Source organism: Anser cygnoides, chromosome 3 (genome assembly GCF_040182565.1).
Source record: "Anser cygnoides isolate HZ-2024a breed goose chromosome 3, Taihu_goose_T2T_genome, whole genome shotgun sequence".
Lineage (NCBI taxonomy): Eukaryota > Metazoa > Chordata > Aves > Anseriformes > Anatidae > Anser > Anser cygnoides.
The window spans coordinates 122,516,954-122,539,379 of NC_089875.1; the positions used below are offsets into that span (position 1 = coordinate 122,516,954).

The window sequence follows — 22,426 nt, forward strand, 5'->3', positions numbered from 1 at the left end:
TCCTTTATCACTGGTAAAAAAAGGCACTTTGAGGGCATGTTTCATTTGTCCTCCACACAGCTAGCTGATGTGCCAATGCTTGCATTTTAGACACCTATATACATTTGGTGGAATAAAATAGGATATCGTTATTTAAATGGCACCTTGCCCTGCCTCTAGAGGTCACAGGAAAAGGAAGACAGTAAGTTCTCAGCCCATAACTTCTCACTGCATACCGTACCCAGATCCCATCAGTTCAAAAGTTTCACTCACCCATGAGTCCTCTGGGGTTTCTCTAATCCCCCATCCTCTGATTTGCTGTTCTGAGCAACTCATTCTTTGACAACAGGTAGCCATAATTTAATGAAGAGCTACTGATCATTTTTTAGTAATTTTATCAATGAGGAGGATGTGGCCTTGCTTCTAGTTCTGGTGTTTCTATTACACTTATTAGTATCACATTTGGCTGATTTGTCAAATTTTTTGTCTCCTCAGTTCTGAATTCCTTCTCTCTCTCCACTGCCTCAAGGCTCAGACACATTTACAGTGCCATGTGAGATAAGGTTGCTTTTGCAATTGTTATCTTGGCCATAAAAAAAAAAAGGATTGTGACTCATTGAGGTAACACAATTTCCAGGTTCTAAAATTCATACAAATGAAATATTGGGAGAAAAATGTAAGGCAAAGGAATGCTCAGGTGCCACTTAGGGCACTTGTATCAGTGAACTCAGTCAGATGGGAACAGTGCAGCTAGCTTGAGATGCCTGCTCTACAGTCTAGCTTCAGCTCTCACTGTGAATAGGAAATTCTGCAAGTCTAGAGAAGTTACAAACCTGCAGAGCCATTTCCTGAACAACTTCTGAGGGAGCAGTCTTCCCTAAATGGAACAAGTCCTCATGGAATGTATTTTGTTAGGTACCGTTACCTTAAAGTAAGTGCTGTGATCCCTGAACTCAGGTGGCACAGGGTCTGTCTTAACATAAGCCATTTTTCTATTAAGGCACTTTTAATCTAAGCCTCAAAGCATGTGGTATTTTGCCAGTAATAGACAGTAGATGAATCCAAAGGAAATTGTGTACATGGTACAAATGCTTTCTTCAGTGATAGCTTCTGAATTTGCAGTACGTACATGAAGCTGGCAGTAGTGTAAGGGTTAAGGCTGGATTTCCTGGCTTTCAAACACAGAAAAGGAAAGAGGAGAAATATTGCATTTTTACTGCTTTGTCTAGTGTTGTGCTTTCAACACGAGCAGAATGAGCTGATGATTTTTTCTGAAATGCTTTTGCTCAGAATAAGGTAGTAAAGTCCAAGAAGAAATGCAGAAGAACAAACTGACCTTAACTAGAGGCTTAAAATAGAAAATTGATGTGGCTAAAAGCAATTCTAGAACACCCCCCCTGAAAAAGAGTCCTTGATAGTCCCCAGATAGATACCCAGGATTCCTAGAAAAGCTTGATTAACTGACACAGGGTATGATGTATTAGGTATGGAAATTTTCTGTGCCAGAAAGGACCTCCCACATTTTGTTTTTAGCTATATATATAACGTTTTACAAAGGTAAACCACGTATTATTTCAAGTTAAGGTTTGAAATGCCACTTTGGAGTGAACTCTGAAGGAGCATTTAATCCTCACTTAGGTAAGATGTTACTTGTGTCTTTTTCATTCTTTGCAGGGCAGCTGAAGAGAACAAAATGTGCTGAAATCGATGTGGAAACCCCTGACTCCATCCTCGTGAACACAAACCTGCGGGCACTGATCAACAAGCATACGTTCTCTGTTCTGCCTACGGAATGCCAGCAGCGCCTGCTGCTGCTGCTGCCAGAGGTAGACAGGCAGGTAAGTTATGTTTCTGGTGTGAAGAGAAGGTAGGCTCTTAGGGGTCAGTTGGGAGCATCTCCAGAAGTAATTCAGACAAGACGTCAACATCTATGTCCACATCTATGTCAACATCTAATGGGATAGACTTTTTTTCTCTGTGTACAGTGCAAAATACTGGAAAATTCTTCAGTGATTTGTTTGGGTATTTGTTGCTACCAGATAAAATAATTCAAATTTGATAAACCAGTGGCTTAATTCCATTCAGTCAATTGCATATTCCCAGCTAAAAATGTTTCTGTTACATTGGACTTGATGAGGGCCTGGAGCAATGGTTTCAGCATCTTCCTCTCCTGTCCTCCCCCAGACTCATCAGCACAGGATTAACCCTGCAGCCCTCTGTACAGGTGCCTTCCCACAGGATGCCTAAACGGATGGAGGAATTTAGTTCCGTCCTCTTCTGTTTCCCATTATGTTGTGTTACTGCTGTCAAATTCTGGATTTGGTAGAGTGAAAACTGAGTGAGTTCTCTATTGCATTTTAATATTGTCCAGATTGCAGAGTAGACTGCAAAGAGCTTGTGTCCTGATCTGAAACACACTAGAGTAAAGGTACCAAGCGTGCAAAGTGAGTCAGCTTTGGAGGCCCTTTATATTTTGGGGATTGTCTGCTTGAAACCTCTTTGTGCAGGAATAGAGGGATTTGAAAAAGTAGAAAAGTACTCAGTGGGGAGGAATGGGTGAATATTTTCTGGAAGTGGCACAGAAGAAACAATGAAGGTTTTCACCCAACTCTTCACTAAACAATTTACGTTAACTGGAACAATTACCATTAGTCACAAGGGGGTAAGAACTCATCCTTCAGTACTGAAAGAACCGATGAGAGAACCTACTGAGAAGTTATTTTCATCTCAGATGGATCTGATGAATTTCATCCAAAGGGATAAATAAAATCTGGCTGAACCAGTCTCGACATCACAGCAGTTTTCTTCAGCAGCTTGTGGAAGACAGGGATGACACCAAGAGAGGAGAAAAGAACAAATGTTGCACTTGCATATAAAAGGAGGAAAAAACAGTGAGTTCAGGAAGTGAAGTTAAATCTATTCATGTGGAATACCAGAGAAGTTACAGCTAAACCAAGAATACTTCCTTCCTTTTACCTTAATCGTATGTTATATTTATCATCATCATTCCTGCCTCAACTGGCCTAGGGTCTTAAGAGCAAAATGGGCTTCTGCACTGTGCTTCCACTGCAATTGTAGGGTTGTTGATTCGGGTGCATTAACATATGTGCCTAGAGCCATTCCAAAGGAACGTCCTTTAGATATCTAGAATGTCCTTCAGATACCAAGGCTGGCTTCAAGATGCCACTCCAGAGGGATGTCTTCTGTATGTCCCGTCTCAGATCTGTGAGTCCCTTGAAGACGTTTTGCTGTGCAATGTTCAAACTAGTACCAGCTGCCTGCGTTTACACACCTTAGTCATGCCCCGGGAGTCGACATCTCAGCTCGTTACTCCAGGCTCCTTTTACAGCCAGTGGAGATGCAGTTGGTACAGCCAGCAGCACGTGGCAACATACAGGTGTCTGCTTCGGGGTGAGAGCTCAGTCCTGACCTACACACACAGACGGCATGATCACTATGAACCGTGAAGGGATGCCGACCCAGAAGTAGACACTTACAGCACAGACATGCGTGTTTAGTGAAGTTACATCCATTGTTGTGGCTTTGCTGCTCTTTGGGGGTTCACAGAGTGTTAATAATGCATCTGGGTCACGCAGCTACCGTGTGATCTGCTTTGCAGAGGATGCTCTCCTGAACAGATACTGTTCGCTTGGAGTTAGGAAGAGCTGTAACATTTTTTGCTGTCTCACAAAGACCTATCTTCAATGAGCATTCACTGGGGACTTGTTAGTCCAATAAATACTTGAAGGAATTGTTTTCTAAGTCCTGTTGCCTTTGTAATAATTAGGTATGTGTCAAAATACAATGTGGTGGAGTTTGCAGCTGGAGTTTACTGGCAAGAAGCTCACAGCAGATGGGAAGACATTTCTGTCCTGACTTTTAAGTTTAATTATCCTTAAATTCAATTAGAATTTGACTGAGAACAACTTTTGACTATTTAAATAATATGCTTGGCTCCTGAGAGGACAAATTCTACATTTCACTGTAGTAAATCTCTTAGAGCAGCCCACCACATCAAATCGTGATATGTTCCAAAAACATGTCAGACTTTGCTGTAGTAAACAGAAGAGGTGAAATGCAAAAGGTCGCATAACTGTTGTGTTCCGCGTGGTAGTAACTCCCTCTGAGTTACTCCAGTTGGTGCCTCTGTAAAACAGAAAGGGGGTGCTTTCTGAGACACAACCGAGTCAGCCCTGCAACAGTTGCCTGTGCTCCAAAATAAGGTGCAGGCAGCACCCTGTCTGCTGTAGAGGATAGTCTGGTGAATTCTGTCCCCTGTAGCTGATCAATGAATGTTTGGATTAGAAAATAAGCTTCTGGTTTTGTACATCTCGATAGTGGCTGGCTGTGCAGCTGCTCCTAACTTAAGTGCCTAACTCAATCTTAACTATGAAACCTCCTGTTACGTCCTGTCCTGCATTTTAACTATCTGCTCACAAATGAGGCCTCAGTAAAAGCAGTGTTTCTCTTTACCAAATCCTGCACCATTGAAAGTTCTTCCACAGATCTTCCATTATAATCGGATATATCCCAAATTTGGACAATAAGATTTCGCTTGTTTGCTCTGATTTATTACTTATACAAGGAATGGAATCGCATCTGTTTTGCCCACAGCAGGTTTTTGTGACTACCTGACTGATAAGTATATTTTTGTGTTTCTAACAGAGAAAGTTCCATGTTTATTTATGTGATGATAATGTCCCACCATGATATGTTCCAGTCCTAGCCTTATTTCATTTAATATTTATTTATATTCATTTATTATTTATTTCGTTCTCATTTATGTCCTATGCTATAGCTTGACTGTCCTATTTGGTTAACCATATTTTGAAGACTGAATTGGTTTTGAGCTTCATCTCTTTTTTTTTTTTCCTGAAGCATTTAGGGAAATGATTATATACATTTCAGAGTTACTTTAAGATGATACTTTTTATGTCCTTACTTTTCCCAGAAGACGGCAGAGCTGGATGGTAGTTCAGGCAATATCCTGCATTGATTTTGCAGGGCAAAGTGGATCTGCAGAAGCTTTTCAGCTTTTCATGCCATTCTGTTTCCTTGCAATTCTCCTTGCCACCTGTATCATGTGCTGCTCATGTATGTTTGTGCAGCAGCCAGGTTGGAGACAACTGGGCTGAAGCAAGGAAGAGGAAAATTTATCAGAATCTCCTGGATCCCAAACTTGGCACAGCCTTAAAAAGCCTGCTTATTTTCTTCCAAATGAGATGAAGACCAATTTTAGCAAGATTTGTGGCAATGTTGCAACGTTTGCTCTGTTTTCAGACAACATAACATGACATTTGCCTTTTCAGTTAATTAATGCTATTTGCTTTGTTATGTATTCCAGGTTGGGGCAGATGGTTTGATGAAGCTGAGTGGCTCTGCATTGAACAACGAGTTCTTCACGTCAGCTGCCCAAGGCTGGAAGGAGAGGTTGTCAGAAGGTAAAAATTCTCCTGACAAAGAAGTGAAATGCTAGAAGGCTTTTGGCTAACAAATGTTTGGGGGAATGTATGGAAGATATTTGATGGTGAAATTGAAGCACTGGAGTAACTTATTAGGCAAAGACTGTAGTCAGTGTAGCTCATGCGAGCAAATGCAAGCCTACGTCTTTGTAAACTACACCTCATAGGAGGGGCTGCAGGAGGGAATTATCTTTTGAACTTATGTGGAAAAATGGGCAAGTCTTCGGAAGAAATGACAAAAGAAGGAAAAATGCTTTCAAAATGTTGGTGAAATGATAGCAAAGATGTGTTATTCTTAAGTTTAGTAGCTAAACATAGCCCACTGCTAAACTCAGTAGGGAAGGTAAATTACATTCCCGGAGTAATGCGCTTCATCATCAGTGAAGTCATCTAGTTGGTACAGCCAATCCTTTGAGCCATAATTTTTGTATACCGTAAAGACAGCCCTTTACTAATATGTAGGACACCTGCACCTTCAACAGTCATTTGCATCTTGAACTTAGAGGTGCTAATTCCATGATTTGATCAGATCAGATCATCAGAAGTGCACTGATTCGTTGGCAAGGGACCATTTCCTCTACAGAATTCAGCCATGAAGCTGTTTTTGTAAAGACAGCAGCATCAATCAGGACTCACTTCAGGGAGAAGGGAATACCATTTACTCATCACAGACAATTGATTTTTAAGAGGCTTTTCCATAGAAAATGTATCCTCTTCTGGGTCACCCTTTATATTTTGTGGATTCTGGATGTATCTGTGCCAATAAACAGACAAGGCGTAGACCTCAGCTGTCTGTACTGCATAATTGTTGAAACTCCCCCCTGGTTTGGCTCTCATCATTTAGTGGTTTTCCTTTAATGTCTTCTATAAAGAAGACCTTTTGTCCATTCATGAGTACACATCCAGAGGGTACAACAATGTTTACACAAAGATCTTCTCACCAGATTAAAAACAAAACTGCTGTAGAACCTGCTGTGGTGCTGAAGCTTGCAGCGATCAGGGCGAAGGCTGGAGATCTCCACTGACATTCTCACTGGGCAGCACGTCACTGCCCAAGCATCAAAGCATGGTGGCACTGTGGGCAGAGCAGTCCTGAAGGCTTTCTTCAGCTACTCTTCAAGTTGCTGATGATTCATAAGAAGGCTGTTTGGAGTCACCCACAGTTTAATATAACATATGCACGTGTCCTGGATGACAAACGGGGGTTACTTGCCATGTCTACGTTTGGCACCCACGCTGACACGTCTTCTTTTAGAATTCCTCCTTTTTTTTTCCAGAGATTGAGGAGACTTGAGTGCTGTGCACCACAGACTGCCCATTTTCAGTTGCATGCTGAGCAAGAAGCTTTTGATGTTCTCACATGCACACTTAACCACAGCCACCCATGGCTGTCATTTCCAAGTGCCATATTGCTCTGCTGTCTGCCTGGCAATCTCTTCTGAGCCTTCAGAAAGTGGCAGTTATGTAGTGCACGCATACATCCAACGTATTTTTGTATATATATTCATATTTATTTAATAAGCACCGTTTCACACAAAGCATCTATTGGCAGCCAGAGCTGACACTGACAGCGAAAGCAGTTGGGACTGTCTGGCAGAAAGCTGTTGCCCACCCACTGCAAGGAGGAGGCAGCAAAGAAACACCTTGCAGCTCCGGAGAAATGCTGAGGTGTCGCAGGCAGGGCTAGTGTCACAGGCTGTGGAGGGGACTTCTGTGAGATATCACTCTCATCTGGAAGTGTGAAGGCTTCTGTGGTTATCCTAGTTCACTTTATGCAGATATCCTTTATTGCATTTTGCAGGTGAGTTTACACCAGAAATGCAGCTAAGAATACGTCAAGAGATAGAAAAAGAAAAGAAGGTTGAGCTGTGGAAGGAACATTTTTTTGAGAGCTACTATGGTCAGAGGTAAGACCTTCAACTGTCTTTTTTATCCCCCTCATTGCCTGCCCAGACACACATGTTCTGTGCTGTTAGCGTGCTGCCCACCAATACACATTGCTCTTCATCAGTCCTGAAACCTGAACAAGGTCTAGCTTCAGCCTTCTGTCACAGAACTGAGAAAATATCTTGAGGTATGTAGGTCAGAACTGATGTGTTCGCTATCATAAGGTTTCTAAGTCTTTAACTAGTGTAGCATTGTTTTCTTTATGTGAGGATGTCCTTTAGATCTTCACATATTAACCTTTCCCCCTCCTTACTGTGATACTTTGAGACACTTCCTTCCTGTGGTTCTTCTAGTGTCAGTATTCTGGAGGATCCACAGGTGTGTGGTGTTTGAGTGTACCGTGAGTCACCTGCTATGTAGAATCTTGTGTTTTTCCCCACATCTTCAATCAGACATACATTCGGTTAAACTCCCAGGTCTGTAAATATTTCATTCTGTTTCTTTTGGCTTCAAGATTTTCCCTTTTTTGAGGCTTTGGAAAGGATTTCAGGTTTCTGTGTGAATAACTGTGCTAAGAAACTTGGAAATTACAAGATGCACATAAATACCTGATGCTGAATTTCTCATCCTGCATCTTTACAGTCAGCTTTTATGCTTCTCCTTGGACTGTCAGCTAGTTTCTCTTCCATTTGTCTATGGCGTTTTAACCCTCTAGAGCATTCGGATTATTGTAAGCCCTATTCTTACCATTCCGTGTGTTGGTAGTTTGGGGTTCCATGAGTGAGTAGGAGCCTGGTGTGTATGCGTGTACATATGGAGTACTGAGTAAAGGAGTAAGTATTTTTAAAATAACCAGGTTGAGAATGCAAGTAATCTGGTGGCATTTCACAAATAAAGATGGATGAGCAGTACAGGGAAATACTCCCAGATTTTTGATGATGGGGAAAGGCAGCAATGTTGGTTCTAAGCTAAAGGTACTTCAGCAGTTCTGGCACTAGCCACGTTCTTCTGGAAGAAATGGTGGGACACTTTTCAGGAGCTCCCTTCCAGCAAATGTCACCATATGAGCTTCAGTCAGATGCAAGCTGTGCAGGGTTTGCATGTGGTAGAGAAATGGCTGTGGTGGCTAGTAAAGGAAATGTTTACTGTTGGGCAAATCCTTTTGGTTTGCAGCTTGGAAAATTAGTATCTGGTTAGCGGACTAGATCTAATGTATGTTCCATATATCTTATTTAATTGGTTTTAAACATTGCTATTAAATTCTGTTTCACTTGGAAGTACTAACAGTAGCGAAGGATTTCAAAGATCATGGCATAAAATTAGGTGTTAAATATATTCAGGGTATCATACTTAGAGAATCCACTCTGTTCTCATAAGGGTAGTATACTTTTTGCAAGAACGTTTCACAAAACAAAAATTCTGTTTTTCTTGTTAGTTCTGGACTAAGTCCTGAAGAGTCCAAGAGACTGACAGCAAACACCAGCCCTGCTGAGACAGAGGTTGAAAATCCAGCAGCTGAACAGCCAAAATGCATGCCAGCCTCTCTGGCACCAGTCAAAGAGGAGATTACTCCTCCATTAGAGTCTAAAGCACAAGCAGTCCAGGCAGCACCCGCGATGAAAAAAGGAGGAGAGGAAAGAAGAGAGGACACGCAGCCAAAACCAGCCAAACCTGCAGAGGCCTCAGTTTCCCCAGATGGCTGTGCAGCGAAGCCTAGCGACCGCCCTCTCTCTTTAAAAGAGAAAGTACAAGGAGAATCCACTCAAGAGAAACCACAATCTGCTGTCAGTCAAAAGCCAGAAGAGGAGAGGAAGCATGCTGCATCAAAGGAAGCGCCAGTAAAAGAGACTGTGAGTACCTCAGTTTTGGCCCTGAGCAAACCAAAGAGCCCTGAAGCAGGTGAAGTAGTAGCAAGTGCGGCAAGTCCAGTGATTACTCCACAAACACCAGAAAAGAAGTCCCCTGCAAATGAAGAAATGGAGGTCAGTGTTGAAGGCCATAAGAGGAAGTCGGAGAGCCGTGAAGAAGGTCTAACCACTCCCGAGAAGAAGCCCCGCATCATGGAGAACTGCCAGCACCACCAGTCGTTTCGGACCCAGCCGCAGTCCTTTCCTGCAGCTGGGACCCAGGTGCCACGGGTACCCCCACTCAAGGTAAGGAGAAACCGAGACAGATCCACAGGGTGGCTTTGTATCGATCAGCTCCGGTGGGAGCTTCACTTCTGGTTATGCATGTGAATTACGTTACCTGCTTATTACAGTGATAGAAATAGTTGGTGCAAGACCACAAAAGCTTGGCTGTTTGCTAAAGGGAATCAGCTGGCTGGCTAATCAAGTTCAGTTAAGCCTCTCGTACACATGCATCTGTTAAAGGGTCTGCTGGACCAGACGCTCTAGCATGCAAGCCCAAGACTGACAATAATAAGGAGCACTGCAGGTCACGGTTGGGAGCTGGGGAGAGCTGCAGAGGAATTACAGGACTATACTAACAAAGGGACTTGTAGCCCAAGAGTGCACAGAACTTTGTAGACGTGTGAGTATCCCCCTTGGTACAATAATAGGTCTAGAAAGAATGCTATTAGCAGCTCAATAGATTTTATCAAGTCCAAAAAGTAAATTATTTGCCTGTGCTTAAAAAGACCATCTAGAAATGATACGGTTATCATTTATACCAGCTGAATGCAGTGGAGTGTCAGACTAGGTAGCAGGGAAAGGCTATTTTAGGGAACATCTCAATTCCAAAAGTCCTTTAGTGCCGAGTCTTAGCGAGAATGAAAGGAAATTGGCAATAAATCACTGAAAAGACACAGGAAACAGAAAGGAAGCTTGAAAGGTCCCACACTTTGGCCTGGACAATGCAGTTCTCTTGCACTTGAGATCTAGGTCATAGGATGACACACCTGCTACTAAACTTCCAGGAAATTTAGGGAGGTGATTGTCCCCCTATCCTCTGCCCTTGCGAGGCCCCACTTGCAGTACTGCGTCCAGGTCTCGAGCCCCCAGCACAAGAAGGATGTGGGGCTGTTAGAGCGGGTCCAGAGGAGGGCCACGAAGATGATCAAGGGGCTGGAGCACCTCTCCTGGGAAGAAAGGCTGAGAGAGCTGGGGATGTTCAGCCTGGAGAAAAGAAGGCTCCGGGGGGACCTCATCACGGCCTTTCAATACTTAAAGGGGTCTTATAAAAAGGATGGAGAGGGACTCTTTACTTGGATAGATAACCATAGGACAAGGGGGAATGGTTTTAAACTACAAGAGGGGAGATTTAGATTGGATGTTAGGAGGAAAGTCTTCACTCCGAGGGCGGTGAGGCACTGGCACAGGCTGCCCAGAGAAGCTGTGGGTGCCCCATCCCTGGAGGTGTTCAAGGCCAGGTTGGACGAGGCCCTGAGCAACTTGATCTGGGGGGTGGCACCCTGCCCGTGGCAGGGGGTTGGAACTGGGGGGGCTTTGAGGTCCCTTCCAACCCAAGCTGTTCTATGATTCTGTGAAGTTCGCATTGGTAGGTAACAAACACTCCCATTTCACACATTTGATACTCTTTCAGAAAATGATTGCAAGATTGCACACGTACGGATAACACTAATGCTTTCTTCAGTGATGTTATGCTCAATAGTAGACAGTAAACAGATGAGCAAGCGCAGAATTTTTTTTTATAGTTATATATGCGGGAATATGAGTTTGTTTTTCGTAGAACAGGGCCTCATTTGGGGCCTTAGGCAGAAGCTGTAAGTGGAAATTGCAGAACTGCTGTGTTTCTGCATGTTCTAAGAATTCTGATCTCCTATTAAGATTGTTCTTACTAAGAAATACACAAACACAAAAACAAAATTTTAAAAGTGGTTCGTTGTTCAAACTAAGTTCATTAATAAGTATAGCGCGAAGGTAGGCAAGTATTAATAAAATCTGTTAATAACACAAAATTGGGGAAAAACAAATATCATGCAGGGTGAGCAATTGACCTTCCAGTGCGAGGTAATAAACATGGCATTTAATTTAATAATACAGAGTGAATTTATGGGTGATTGAAAATAGTTTCCTCTGTAAGGCAAAGACATGTCAGTCTTCAGAAAAGAAGAAAGTAGTGAACTGGTTAATTAGAAGATGGCTGGGAGTCAACAAGGTGTTGCAGATCTGTGAAGAGAAATGTTAGCCTTATAAGACATTAGTTTAAGCCTCTACAATGGAGACAGAAAAGCACCAACATTAGTGCCCTGCTCTCATCATTTGCATTCTAGAAAGAAAGAACTTACTTACACAAATAAACTGTAATGATACGGGGAGTGGAGAACATGTTTTAGAAGAAAGGACTAAAATTTGGCATTTTATTTGAAGACACAGTAAATAGAGAATATGACTAGTTTACAGGAAGACACAGACAGGGGTAGAAGTATAATTCAGAATAAAGCAGAACATTGACACAGACATTTGAATGGATATAAACTGCGTATACATAGAGGGTGAAATTTAGAATAAGGCACGATAGGTGTGAATTCCGGAACAACCTTACAGCATGTAGTCATTTGCTGAGGGATCTTGAGAGGCCTATGAATAATGCAGTCCGATGCACTAGCCTGTAGCTGCAAGGGAGGAGCTTCCAGTCCGAGTTACTAAGATTGTAATAGACTCAAAATCAGTGTGCCAGGCATCAAAACATCATCCATGTCCTTCTGTGTGTATATCTCAAGTGAGAACTCCGAAGGGATTTATCTAGGACTACACATGTAAACGCTTCTGTTCTGAAATACGCGGGTCAAACGTCCCCTGTATCTCAGTTCTACTTTTCTCCTCCTCTCTTTCAGATTCCTGTTTCCAGAATCTCCCCAATGCCATTTCCTGCGGGCCAGGTCTCTCCCGGGGCACGTTTCCCAGCCTCAGTTACCAGTCCGGGAAGAACAGGGGCCAGAACTTTGGCAGACATCAAGGCAAAAGCCCAGCAAGTCAGGGCCCAGAGGGCAGCGGCCGCCGCCGCAGCCGCCGCCGCCGCCGCCGCCGCTTCTTCGGGGGGAGCAGTGCCAGGGCCCGGACCCGGCGGTGGCGGGGGCCCTCCAGGCGGGGGAGGAGAGAGGAGTAACGCAGCACCAAGCGGAACCAACGAAACTGGAACTGGAGGAAATGCACTGGAACTGGCAGGAACTGGAAGCGGGGGAAGTTCGAGAAGGTTTCTTCCCCATTGTCCAGGGCCCCATTCCCAAATGGAGACCCAGGCCACGGACCAGCCACCAGCTCACAATCTCTCTAGAGCACAACTACAGCAAACTTCCACATTGCAATCCAGAACTCCAGGCAGCAATACGGGCACCAACTGCTCCTCATCAGCGGCATCAGCATTAGAGAAAAGCGGCAGAATAAAACAGAGCCCCCCAAACATGACTGTAAACCAGGTTCCAGGCTCCCCATACGCCGGTAGCAGTGACAAACAAGAGAAAGCACCTTCTGCTCCAGCAGGTCCGAGCCAGGCCAGTGGGGCGTCAGCTGTCAGGGACGGAACAGTCTGTGTCACTGCGTCCCCAGCGGGTACCAACACAGATGTAACTAAGGTAGCGCCTGCGGCCTTAGGAGGGACCAGCTTAGACGTCTCTAAAGGCACATCTCCTTCCCCTCTGATGTCTTCGTCTTCACTGACACCCACAGGCTCAGAAGCCCAGGCTGGAGGTGCGGTAACGTCTGCTCCATCTGCCCCATCCTCTAACACTTTGTCAGCAGTACCCAGCCTTAAAACTCACCTAAGTTCAAGTGGGGCCCTCCCCAAAACAAGCTCCAATATTCCTGCTAACAACCCTTTAGTCACCCAACTTCTCCAGGGCAAGAATGTCCCTCTGGAACAAATCCTGCCGAAGCCCCTCACCAAAACAGAAATGAAAACTGTCCCATTAGCTTCTAACGAAGAAAAAGGGGCAGCAGCACCCAGTGCTACAAGTGTAGCAGGGAACGGCACTGGAGCCGAGGGTGGCGAAAGACAACCGGGTTTACCCGCACAGCAGCTTGGGAAGATCTTTTGCCAGAACAGGCCTCTGCCTCACATTCCAAGGACCTTTTCAGTCCCCTCGGGAAAGGACCCCAGCGTTGACCAGCACCAGTGCCCAGAGGCGCTCAGCAAAACAACCCAAGAGCAGATCCTTCAGACTCTCATCAAGAGGGTCCAGAGGCAGAATTTGTTTCCGGTCCTTCAGCCTTCACAACTGAACCTCACTCACTCAGGCTTCCAGTTAGAAAACAGCTCCACCAGCCAGAGATTTGTGCTGGGTTTCATGGGCAGAAGGACCTCCAAGCCTGCTATGTCTGGTCATTATCTGCTCAACATTTCCACCTATGGCCGTGGCTCAGAGGGTTTGAGGAGAGGCTTCTCCCTGAACCCAGAAAACCGCTTGTGTCTGAACAGTCCTGCTGATGCTCCGAAAACAGAATTTGGGGAATGTGAGGAGATGGCTGGCCACGGCAGCAGCAGCAGCGAGGAAGGAGATGCAGATGATGAGAGTACTGGCGATGAACGTGAACGTGTCAGTGTAAAAGAGGAGCCCCAGGCTTCGCAGGTGTCTGGCCAGTGTGAAAAAGAACAGGCGTCACATAACGTAAACCCTTCAGATTACAGCATCCTTGCTAAGAAGGGTGTAAAGACGGAAGCAGCCGCGTCTCAGCAAGCAGCAGCCAGCAGGGAGAACGTCCAGGGGTTGGACGGAACTACGTTAGCGCGAGATTTTATTCAAGCCGCTCAAGAGCAAATGGCACATGCAATGAGGGGAAAAATGCACAGCAGCCCTGAGCTTTTCAGTCCTTCCGTACCGTCCACAGACTCTGCGCAGCAGCAGCCTCCCCAGCTTCCTCATCCACACCCTCCAAAGCTGGGTGGAGATGCTGCAGCACAGCTCATTGGGCCCAGTTACAGCGGCACCATAAACGTCTCCACCTCCCCGGACGTGAACCAAGGGTCCCTTATGACTGGGCTGTCGGAATGCAATCAGTTGTCTAGTAGCATGGGGAACGTCATGTCCTTTTCGGTGACTGTAACCACCATTCCCACCAGCCAAGCTATGAACTCTGGCAACCACAGTCAGACCATCCCAGTTCAAGCCTTCGCTGAAGACCACAGCATGGAGGACTCCCCTTCCAAATGTTACTGCAGGTTGAAAGCCATGATCATGTGCAAGGGCTGCGGCGCCTTCTGCCATGACGATTGCATTGGCCCCTCTAAGCTCTGTGTCTCCTGCCTTGTGGTGCGGTAACCGGGACGTGAAGTGGGGAAGAGGATGGCTGGATGTTGTGTTTGCTTTCGGAAGTACGTTGGGAAGAAACAGGAAATTTACTGCCTTGCACAAGAGACACGTTACTGAATCAGGAATACAGAGTAGAGTTCTTCTTTCATTAAAGAAAGAGCACCTTCTTGTACAGTGAGTCTAAATTGAGCTCAACTACGTGAATTGTGACAAGAGTTTGCACTTAAGGAATTATGTAAATATGTCACATTATTTTGTTTAAAAATATTTTTTCAATCTTTTAGGAGATAGTGTTTGACTTGTACTGCAGTTTCATTAACCCCAGCCTGCTATCCAGCATGTTTGCTGAGCTCTGCTCTAGATGGGGGAATGAACCCCCGGCGAAACATCAGCCTGTTGGGCTTCTCTTGGCAAAGAGAAGAGCGGATTTAAGAAACTAAACGTTTGTTCTGACTGATGACAGAGCACCGAAGCAGGAAACCCTGAACGGGCTTACTGTGTTGCTCTAAATTTTAGTTCAATTTTTCAGAATTGGAAGGCGTTAACATTGCACAGGCCTTTCAAGTCATTGCCTCTCACTTGTGACACGGCTGTCTCCGGAAGGCATACTGGGTTGTGCAATATTGGCTGGTGTTTCCGATTCGCATATCCTCTCCTCTTCAAGGAGGCAGTTGCAGTAACCTTCTTCTAGGGACGGAGGTATCTTGATTTGCTACTGGCAAATACTGAAAAAGGCAACTGTACTAACCATAGGATTCAAGGATTTAAATCACTAAAACAACTCAGTAACCGTGATTATTGGTAATTCCAGGAACCATTTAAAGCAGAGATCGCAAATATGTGCCGAACTGCATTTCATTTCTGGACTGTCAGGACCCGGCAGAAACCTGCTTTATTAGGCATTATTTCAAGGGAGCTGGAGAGTGCCACCCCCAGAGCTGAGCAGCGCCAGTTGTTGCAGCACGTTATGCAAGTGAAGTGCACTAAATGTCACCCTCTGTCCTACTGTTTTCTAGGAAGCTTTTTGTGGCTCATTAAAAACTCCAGATAGTCAGACTTCTCGAATTTCTGTAGAAGATTTTCTATTTAGCTGAGCGTAGGGAAAGAAAGCAAGGATCCCGCTGGGCCTCCCGGTGTCCGCCAGCGGGTGTCCGTCGGAGGACGCCGAGCCAGGCCCGGCTCCGCGCGTGGTGCGTCGGGGCGAGCTCGGGAGGGGCGCAGCTGGTGGGACGCGTTCCTCGCCGCCGGGAGTCGGTGCTCACGCCTCCGTTCGCTCCAGGTGGTCGGAATTAACCGATACGAAACGGTACTTTGTGCTCGACAACAAGGATTGACGACAGGCTGGCTAATAAAGCGTTCGCCGATCTGCATGTTGACGTATCGCCGCGTGTCCGCAGCACACGGAGGACGTGTGTGTGTCACTTCTCTTCCAGAACAGCGTCAGGTTCAATAGTCACGTCCAGTCCCATGTTGTCACTGTGCGGGGTGGGAGGGGGGCCATCCTGGAGCTTGGTCAGGTAACAGATCTATGTATCTTTTTGATGGAAAAGCACTGAATTCACTTTGAATCCAAAGGCCTTTTTAAGATGAAGCAATATTAACAAAATAGGTGACAGCTGTTTTATGAGCTGGGGTCCTAAAGCCTTTTTTCCTTCTTCCCATTTGACTATACTACTGCTTTCCCCGCTTCCCCCTCCCTGCCGTGGGAACCTGGCGTGCTGGCGGTAGGGTCGGGAGCACTGCCCGGGCAGCGCCGTGTGGTTTTCCAAGGAGCGGGTGTTGATTTGTTTGTTAATGGTAACGAGAGTTGCAGACTTAATCGCTTCATAATAAAAACGTTTCCTTCCCTGTCCAGCAGAGCGTGGTGTCCTCCAAAGCAGGGTTAGTGCGCGTGAGGTAACGAGAGCTGCCGTGTGTATCTTGGGCTTAGTTTTGCCCGTAATAAATTTACCGGGGAGCAGCGACTCCTGCTATCTAATTATGCATCGCTCCTTGTAGACATCCGGTGGTGGACGGGATTTAAGTATTAGAAGTACAGACTATTTTTTTTTAACCACTTACATCTCACAAAAGGATGCAAGACATACTCCCAGTTCGGTCGTACCGCCCGGTGGCTGCAGCCCAGCAGCCCCGCGCCAGGTCTGCACCGTCCCACGGCTGGCTCCGTGCGTGCCCGGCAAGCCCAGCAGAGGCGGGTTGGCTTCTCCTGCTGCAACCCCAAATGCTGTAGCAGGGATGATTTGTTCCCTGGGTCGCCTTGTATGTAAGTGCTCATTTGGACAGCGACCCATCACTGCCTGCTTCCCTCTTTGCTGCTGCAACAGGAATTTCTGCCATTCTTTTAAATCGTGGGATGCGGCGTGCGATGGTTTCACGTGGTGTACCCCGGGGGGAGCAGGATCTTCCCTTCCCTTATTAACTCGAGCCTTGTCTAGACATGAAAGCAAAGTTACGGCAACATAATCCTCAGTGAGACACGTTCGTTCCCTCAGTGTAATCCAATTTAAAGGTTGTTTTGGGTTACAAACTAAACTGAAAAAGTCATTTTTGCCTCAAATAAAAAGCAAAGAGGCTTTGCTGGTGTAATTGGATCGATTCTGTTCACACCTTGACTTCCATCAGTGTGAATTCTGTGGGCTGACAAGGCTGCTCCAGAGGGGGAAGGAGGGGATGCTGAGGGAGCAGCACGCACCTGCTGCCTTGCTGTTGGCGTTCACAGGCTTTTGAATCTGTTGCCGCTGTCACGTTGAAAGGCTGCTCCGGTACTCTCAGCGTTTTCTAAAACAGTCAGCAGCCCTAGCTGTGGTTCCGACGTGCTACTGCCTTTAAATTGCACAAGCTCCCCTGCAGCGTGTGGATTCGGTTGTCTCTGCCAGGTCCATGTCTGAGAGCCAGAGGCTGCTGTTCACGAGCAGCACTGCAGGAACCGAGCTGAGGTCGCCGTGGGTCGAGGGTGACCCCCAAGTGTCAGCGGCTGCCAGGCGTTACTGGGCAGTGTGGGCAGCTTACGTGGTGACCTGGAAGTTTACAACTCTGTTCAGTGCCTTAGTTATACTTTAACAGCTGAGCACTTTTATTGGGCTACTTTTATTCTGTTCCTTTTTCAGATAATAAATTCTTTTAACTGCATGTCTTTGATTTTACCAGATGCTATGAGCTACTAGGTGGAACTTGAGGAACAATAGCCACGGGTTTGCAAGAGGGCATTAAGCGGTTAGGAAATCGTTAGAAATGATGGGGCTCAGTGTAATGATCAGTACAAGTACAGGTCTACATAAAACCTTGAGAGCTTTGCATGTTTTACAGTGCTGGTTATTGAATAATGTATTTCAGAAAGGGAACATCCTGCAGCCCATTTGGGAGCGCTCCCTGCGTGGCGTTGGCCTGCTGCCTTCCTGCTGAGGCTCCCCCCGTTCATCCCCACTCCTCCATCGTCTGCCCTTCCCACTGGTCCTCCTTCCAGCCAGCAACCAGCCTGCTTCGCTCTGCGTCTGTAATTCAGATCGTGACATAGCGTAAAGCGTTAGGCTGTGGTGGGCAGGTATTAAAGTAGCGACATTCTCCAGTAAATGCTGTCGTAACAAACAAAATCTGAGATGAAATGTTTGCAGAGCCCGATGTCAGACCATGTTTGTGGCAGTAAAAGCAACTTGGGCGAGAAGAGATACTCAGGTGTGTGTGTTCCCTTTTGGGCCTCAATCCAAGCCCTGCAGCGTGAGAACGAGAAATGCAAAGTGACCCCTGGCATTTAACTTCCCAGCGCAGAAAAAACCACCTTGTACAAGTTATTTCAATGGAGGAGCGAATGCGACTCTAGAGGTGAGCTGAGGTCTTGAGATGCAGATGGGCAGCGCGGGGAAGGAAATTTGTTTGAGATGTTAATGTCTCAAATGAAACAGAAGGGCGGCATGCTGGGCGCGGCGGCGTTGTGCTTCGTAGGGCAGTCACGGAGCTGATGGGGAAGGCAGTTCTGGCCAGGGCCGTGATGGCCGGGAGGTCACCGCACCGGCCGTGCCGCCCGACGGCGGCGGTCGCGCTGCCCAGGCCGCACGGAGCATCGCCGGCCGGTTCCTGCCCCATGAGCAGCCGCCGATGCCGCGGTTGGAAGGGGCTCTGCCTTCTCTGCACGGGGAGGCTCAGCCTGGCTGGGTTTGAACCTCCTGGCCGGGGGGCTGCCAGCCCCGGCAGGAGCCCTGGGGCAGGAGCAGTTGCCTGGGCTGGGGCAGGAGCTTCCACCTCAGCTGGGGCGCACGGCGCTCGGGTCGCTGAAAGCAGCTTGGAAAAAACTTTGGGTTTGCGGAGGGAAGTGCCTGAAAGACCAGCGCGCGTGCTGTGCTGGAAGAGCCTCACCAGGGACGCTCGGAGCCCTGGGGAAGCTGCTTCGTTTCCCTTGGGAGCGTTGTCCCAAAGCCACCGCTGGCCGCTAGCAACCGGCCACCGGGGCTCTGCTCGCCCCGGGCCAGCCGAGCAGCGCTGTGCTCAGCTCCAGCGGCCAGGCCCTGCCCCAAGCCTCCGAGCGGGGCCGGTGGGGAGCACAGTGAGGTCCTGGGGCACCTGTGCTAGGACGGGGACACTGCAGGGATGGGAGGGGGCAGACGGGACGGGGCTGCAGTGGGGGAGGTCCCGGGGGCTTCGGGTCCGTTTGCCACCGGTGCCCTGCAGGGAGAAGAGCTCACGCGCGTGCTGCGATCATGATAGCCAGAATTTTCTTGATTAACTAAGTTTTGTTTTTTTTTTTTAATGCTATACATTTGATATAACTGAAGATCAACTTTAAGAGCTTACAGTAATATATTTTAAGTAATATATATTTTAGTATCTAAAACAAATTGACAAAGGATGATTTATGAACTAGATAAACAGGGTATTGGGAGTATGCAGTTTCTCGGCAAGGCCAGGAGTAGTTTTACTAGCAGGAGAACTGAAAAGATTCAGTTTTTTCCACTAATGCAATAAAAATGGGAGTTCTTAAAAAGAAGAAATCCAATACTGTTTACCACATGCTTTTCTTGTTTTGACAACAGGCCTGTAAACACAGTTTAGAAGATACTAAACCTTTGTCTGTCTTTCGCCTTTTTAAAAGGGACTTTAATTGGAATAGAGGGTATGTACAGAAAAATCAAGTTGACACCATTTTAAAATGTATTTTTACACAAATAATATAGAAAAATCATATTTTACGTAAGGATTTTAAGTATTTGAAATATGTGTATATATATACTGTATGTACTTCATATATTCTTTATTTTACATTTTCAATGTATTAAAAAGTATTTGAGCTGTTTGGATTTGAGCATGTAATAATGTTAAAAAAAAAAAAAAAAAGAGGAAAAGAAGAAAAGAGGGAGAGAGGAGATGAGTCCTGCACGCTGCAGTTGCTGCTCTTAGCAGCCTGCAGGGAGTAGAGAAACCAGAAGTGCAGCAGCGAAGGGATTTTGGAAGTTTAGCAGTTTCAGGTAGAGCATACAGAACATTTGTCAGTCCTGTGTCCTGTCTGTGTCTCCATTTGTATTCGTTCATTTTGCCTCGTAACCACCCAGAATCATCCATGGTGAGAAGACAAAGAGGTGGATCTTTTATACAAGCAACGCTACCTTTATAGCCAAAGAGACGTACTGGTACAGAAGCTACTCAACCAAAACAGAATCAGAAGCTGCCCAGTCGTGCTGTGCCACTGGAATTTCCATAAATAGTTTGATTTCTTGGGCGAGCATCTTATGGTGCTTATGGGGGACTGAAACAATGTACCAAAAGTCCAATGATTTCGAGGAAGCACTATCAAAGTGGCTTTGTTTTGGTTTTTGTGGGAATTGTGGTGAAACTCTCAGTGCAGAGATGGCCCGTCCGTGCAGCTCTTGGGGACTGAGTGAACGCCGTTCACCTGCACTTGCCTGGGCTCCTCGAGGCGCTCCCCGCCAGACTGAGATCTGCAGCCCCTGTAACTGCTGGTTCTGCATAGAGAGAGAACACAAATCTCCCACGGAGAGGAGGGTGGAAATGGCTCCACAACGCGCAAAGCACAGCGTACCTGCCTCATCCCCTTTTCCATGACGCCCATTTTGGCTTAGGTGAATCTCAAATCACATTTATATTCCCCTTATTCCTGCAAGCAATTGCAGGACTCGTATAAATTGGAGGTGTTCAAAGCAACTCTCTATTGCTGGGACTTGGGGGGAAAGAAACTGGGGGAAAAGAAGAAGCATTAACGAGTCAGGTTTTAAAAGTACAAATTTAAAAACTGAAAAGGCAGGCAACTGGTATTTGTATATACTGCTTCGATTATTATTGGAATCCCTTGGGGGAAAAAAGAAAAAACAATAAACGAGGCACCCAATGACTGTCAAAAGTTGCTACCTACACGCTGGGCAGGGCTGTCGCTCCCCAGAGTTGCACTGTAAGGAAGCCCCGCGGGTGGGGGGCGCGCACAGGTCGGGTCTGGATGCGGGGGGCTGCACAGGGGTGCCGCTGAGTGTACACAGCGAGACCAGCTTCATCTCAGTCTTCTGGTGACATTACACCTTGGAAAGTTACCGCACGCCTGAGACAGAAGTACAACTTTTGTATTCGTTTTCCTATTTAAGATATATGGGTTAGATGAAATATATAATAGTGACGTGTTTTGATCTGCTGCACTTTTTAATAAACATTCCTTATTCCCCTCGTACTGCTGCATCTCCCACCCCTTCCTACCCCCCTTAGAACTTAAGCCCAGTTGGTTTCCTGTCCCTTTCAGTAAGGCCTCGCAGGCGCTGCACCACGGGTTTCTTATCGGAAGGGCTGGGCCGGGAGCTCAGCGCTTGAGGCCGGGGCTCCGGCATCCTCACAGCAGAGTCCCAGGGCCAGCACCGCCGCGGCGGGGCAGCGCGGGCGCCGAAAGGCTGCGGTGCGGGGGCTGTGGGTGTCTCCTGGCCTCCTGTTCGTGGCTGTCTGAGTGCATATGCTCTGCGCCCACCTCGAGCAGAGGTGCAGTAGGCATCGTCTTGGACCTCGGGGACAGAGGCTCCGGTTCCAATTTCACCTGGTGTCCAGAGGCGTGCCCAGGACATGCCCACGAGCAGTTGACTTCAGTGCCACGCGGTAGCTCCTTCCCTTCCCGTCCATCTTCGGTGCCCTCGTGAGCCCGTGCCCTGTCCCAGCCTGTTTGCAAAGTCAAATTCAGGCAAGATATCCGGCAGTTTGCATGGGAAAAAAGTGATTGTAGTTCAGTAAGGTAACGTCTGGGCGTGTAAGAGCTACGTGGGCCAGTTCTAGCAGGAGCAATACATCAGGGACGAAGTGGTCCGTCATGCTGCAGCTATGCATTTTGGCAAAGGTTGTTTTGTCACCAAGTCTTCACCCATTTTGCTGTATAAGATTCCACCTTAGCTTCTCACCAGCATTAAGAGGAACCTGAGGAGTGCTAAAAGCGGCCTGTTTCTAACCTGTCACTTGAGGATCTGTGTGCCCATAGGAGGTAGCACTTTGACAAGCAAAGCCTGCCCTGTGGCTTCTGTCTTATTGCAGATTCTGTTCCTCTTCCTCTCACTTATTTTTGTCATGTAAAACTACCTGCTTTATAAATGAATGTAAAATACCGTAGTTCTTCAGCACATGGACAAATGTGTATTTTATCTTAATGTTTCATTTTATGTTAAATAAAAAGCATATGATTTTATGGTTGTTAGTGCTGCTAATGTTGATTTTTCAGTGATTACCTTCTGTCTTTTTAATGGACCCCGATAAACAATACTGCACTACATTTCTCTGGCTTCGTAAGCTGTGGATATCTGTAAAGTCTTTTCCATACATTTCATGGGGAAAACTCTGGTTTAATAAACACTTTGCAGTTCCCTCAAGCCTCACTTCTTGGGGTGCTGAAACACTTTAAGGGCATTGAACTGTAAATCTG

General features: G+C 46.4%; 1 protein-coding gene across 2 annotated transcripts in view; it reads left to right on the forward strand.

The window, feature by feature from the left end:
- ASXL2 (ASXL transcriptional regulator 2) overlaps window positions 1–22,192 on the forward strand; it is a 115,149-nt gene extending 92,957 nt beyond the window's left edge. For both annotated transcript variants that reach the window (XM_066995231.1, XM_048053406.2), the window contains 5 exons: window positions 1,654–1,817; window positions 5,324–5,420; window positions 7,243–7,348; window positions 8,764–9,481; window positions 12,127–22,192. In XM_066995231.1, the coding sequence (XP_066851332.1) occupies window positions 1,654–1,817; window positions 5,324–5,420; window positions 7,243–7,348; window positions 8,764–9,481; window positions 12,127–14,547 (3,506 nt within the window). In that variant the 3' untranslated portion in view covers window positions 14,548–22,192. The remainder of the gene's footprint in view (window positions 1–1,653; window positions 1,818–5,323; window positions 5,421–7,242; window positions 7,349–8,763; window positions 9,482–12,126) is intronic.
- The last annotated feature ends 234 nt before the right edge of the window (window positions 22,193–22,426 follow it).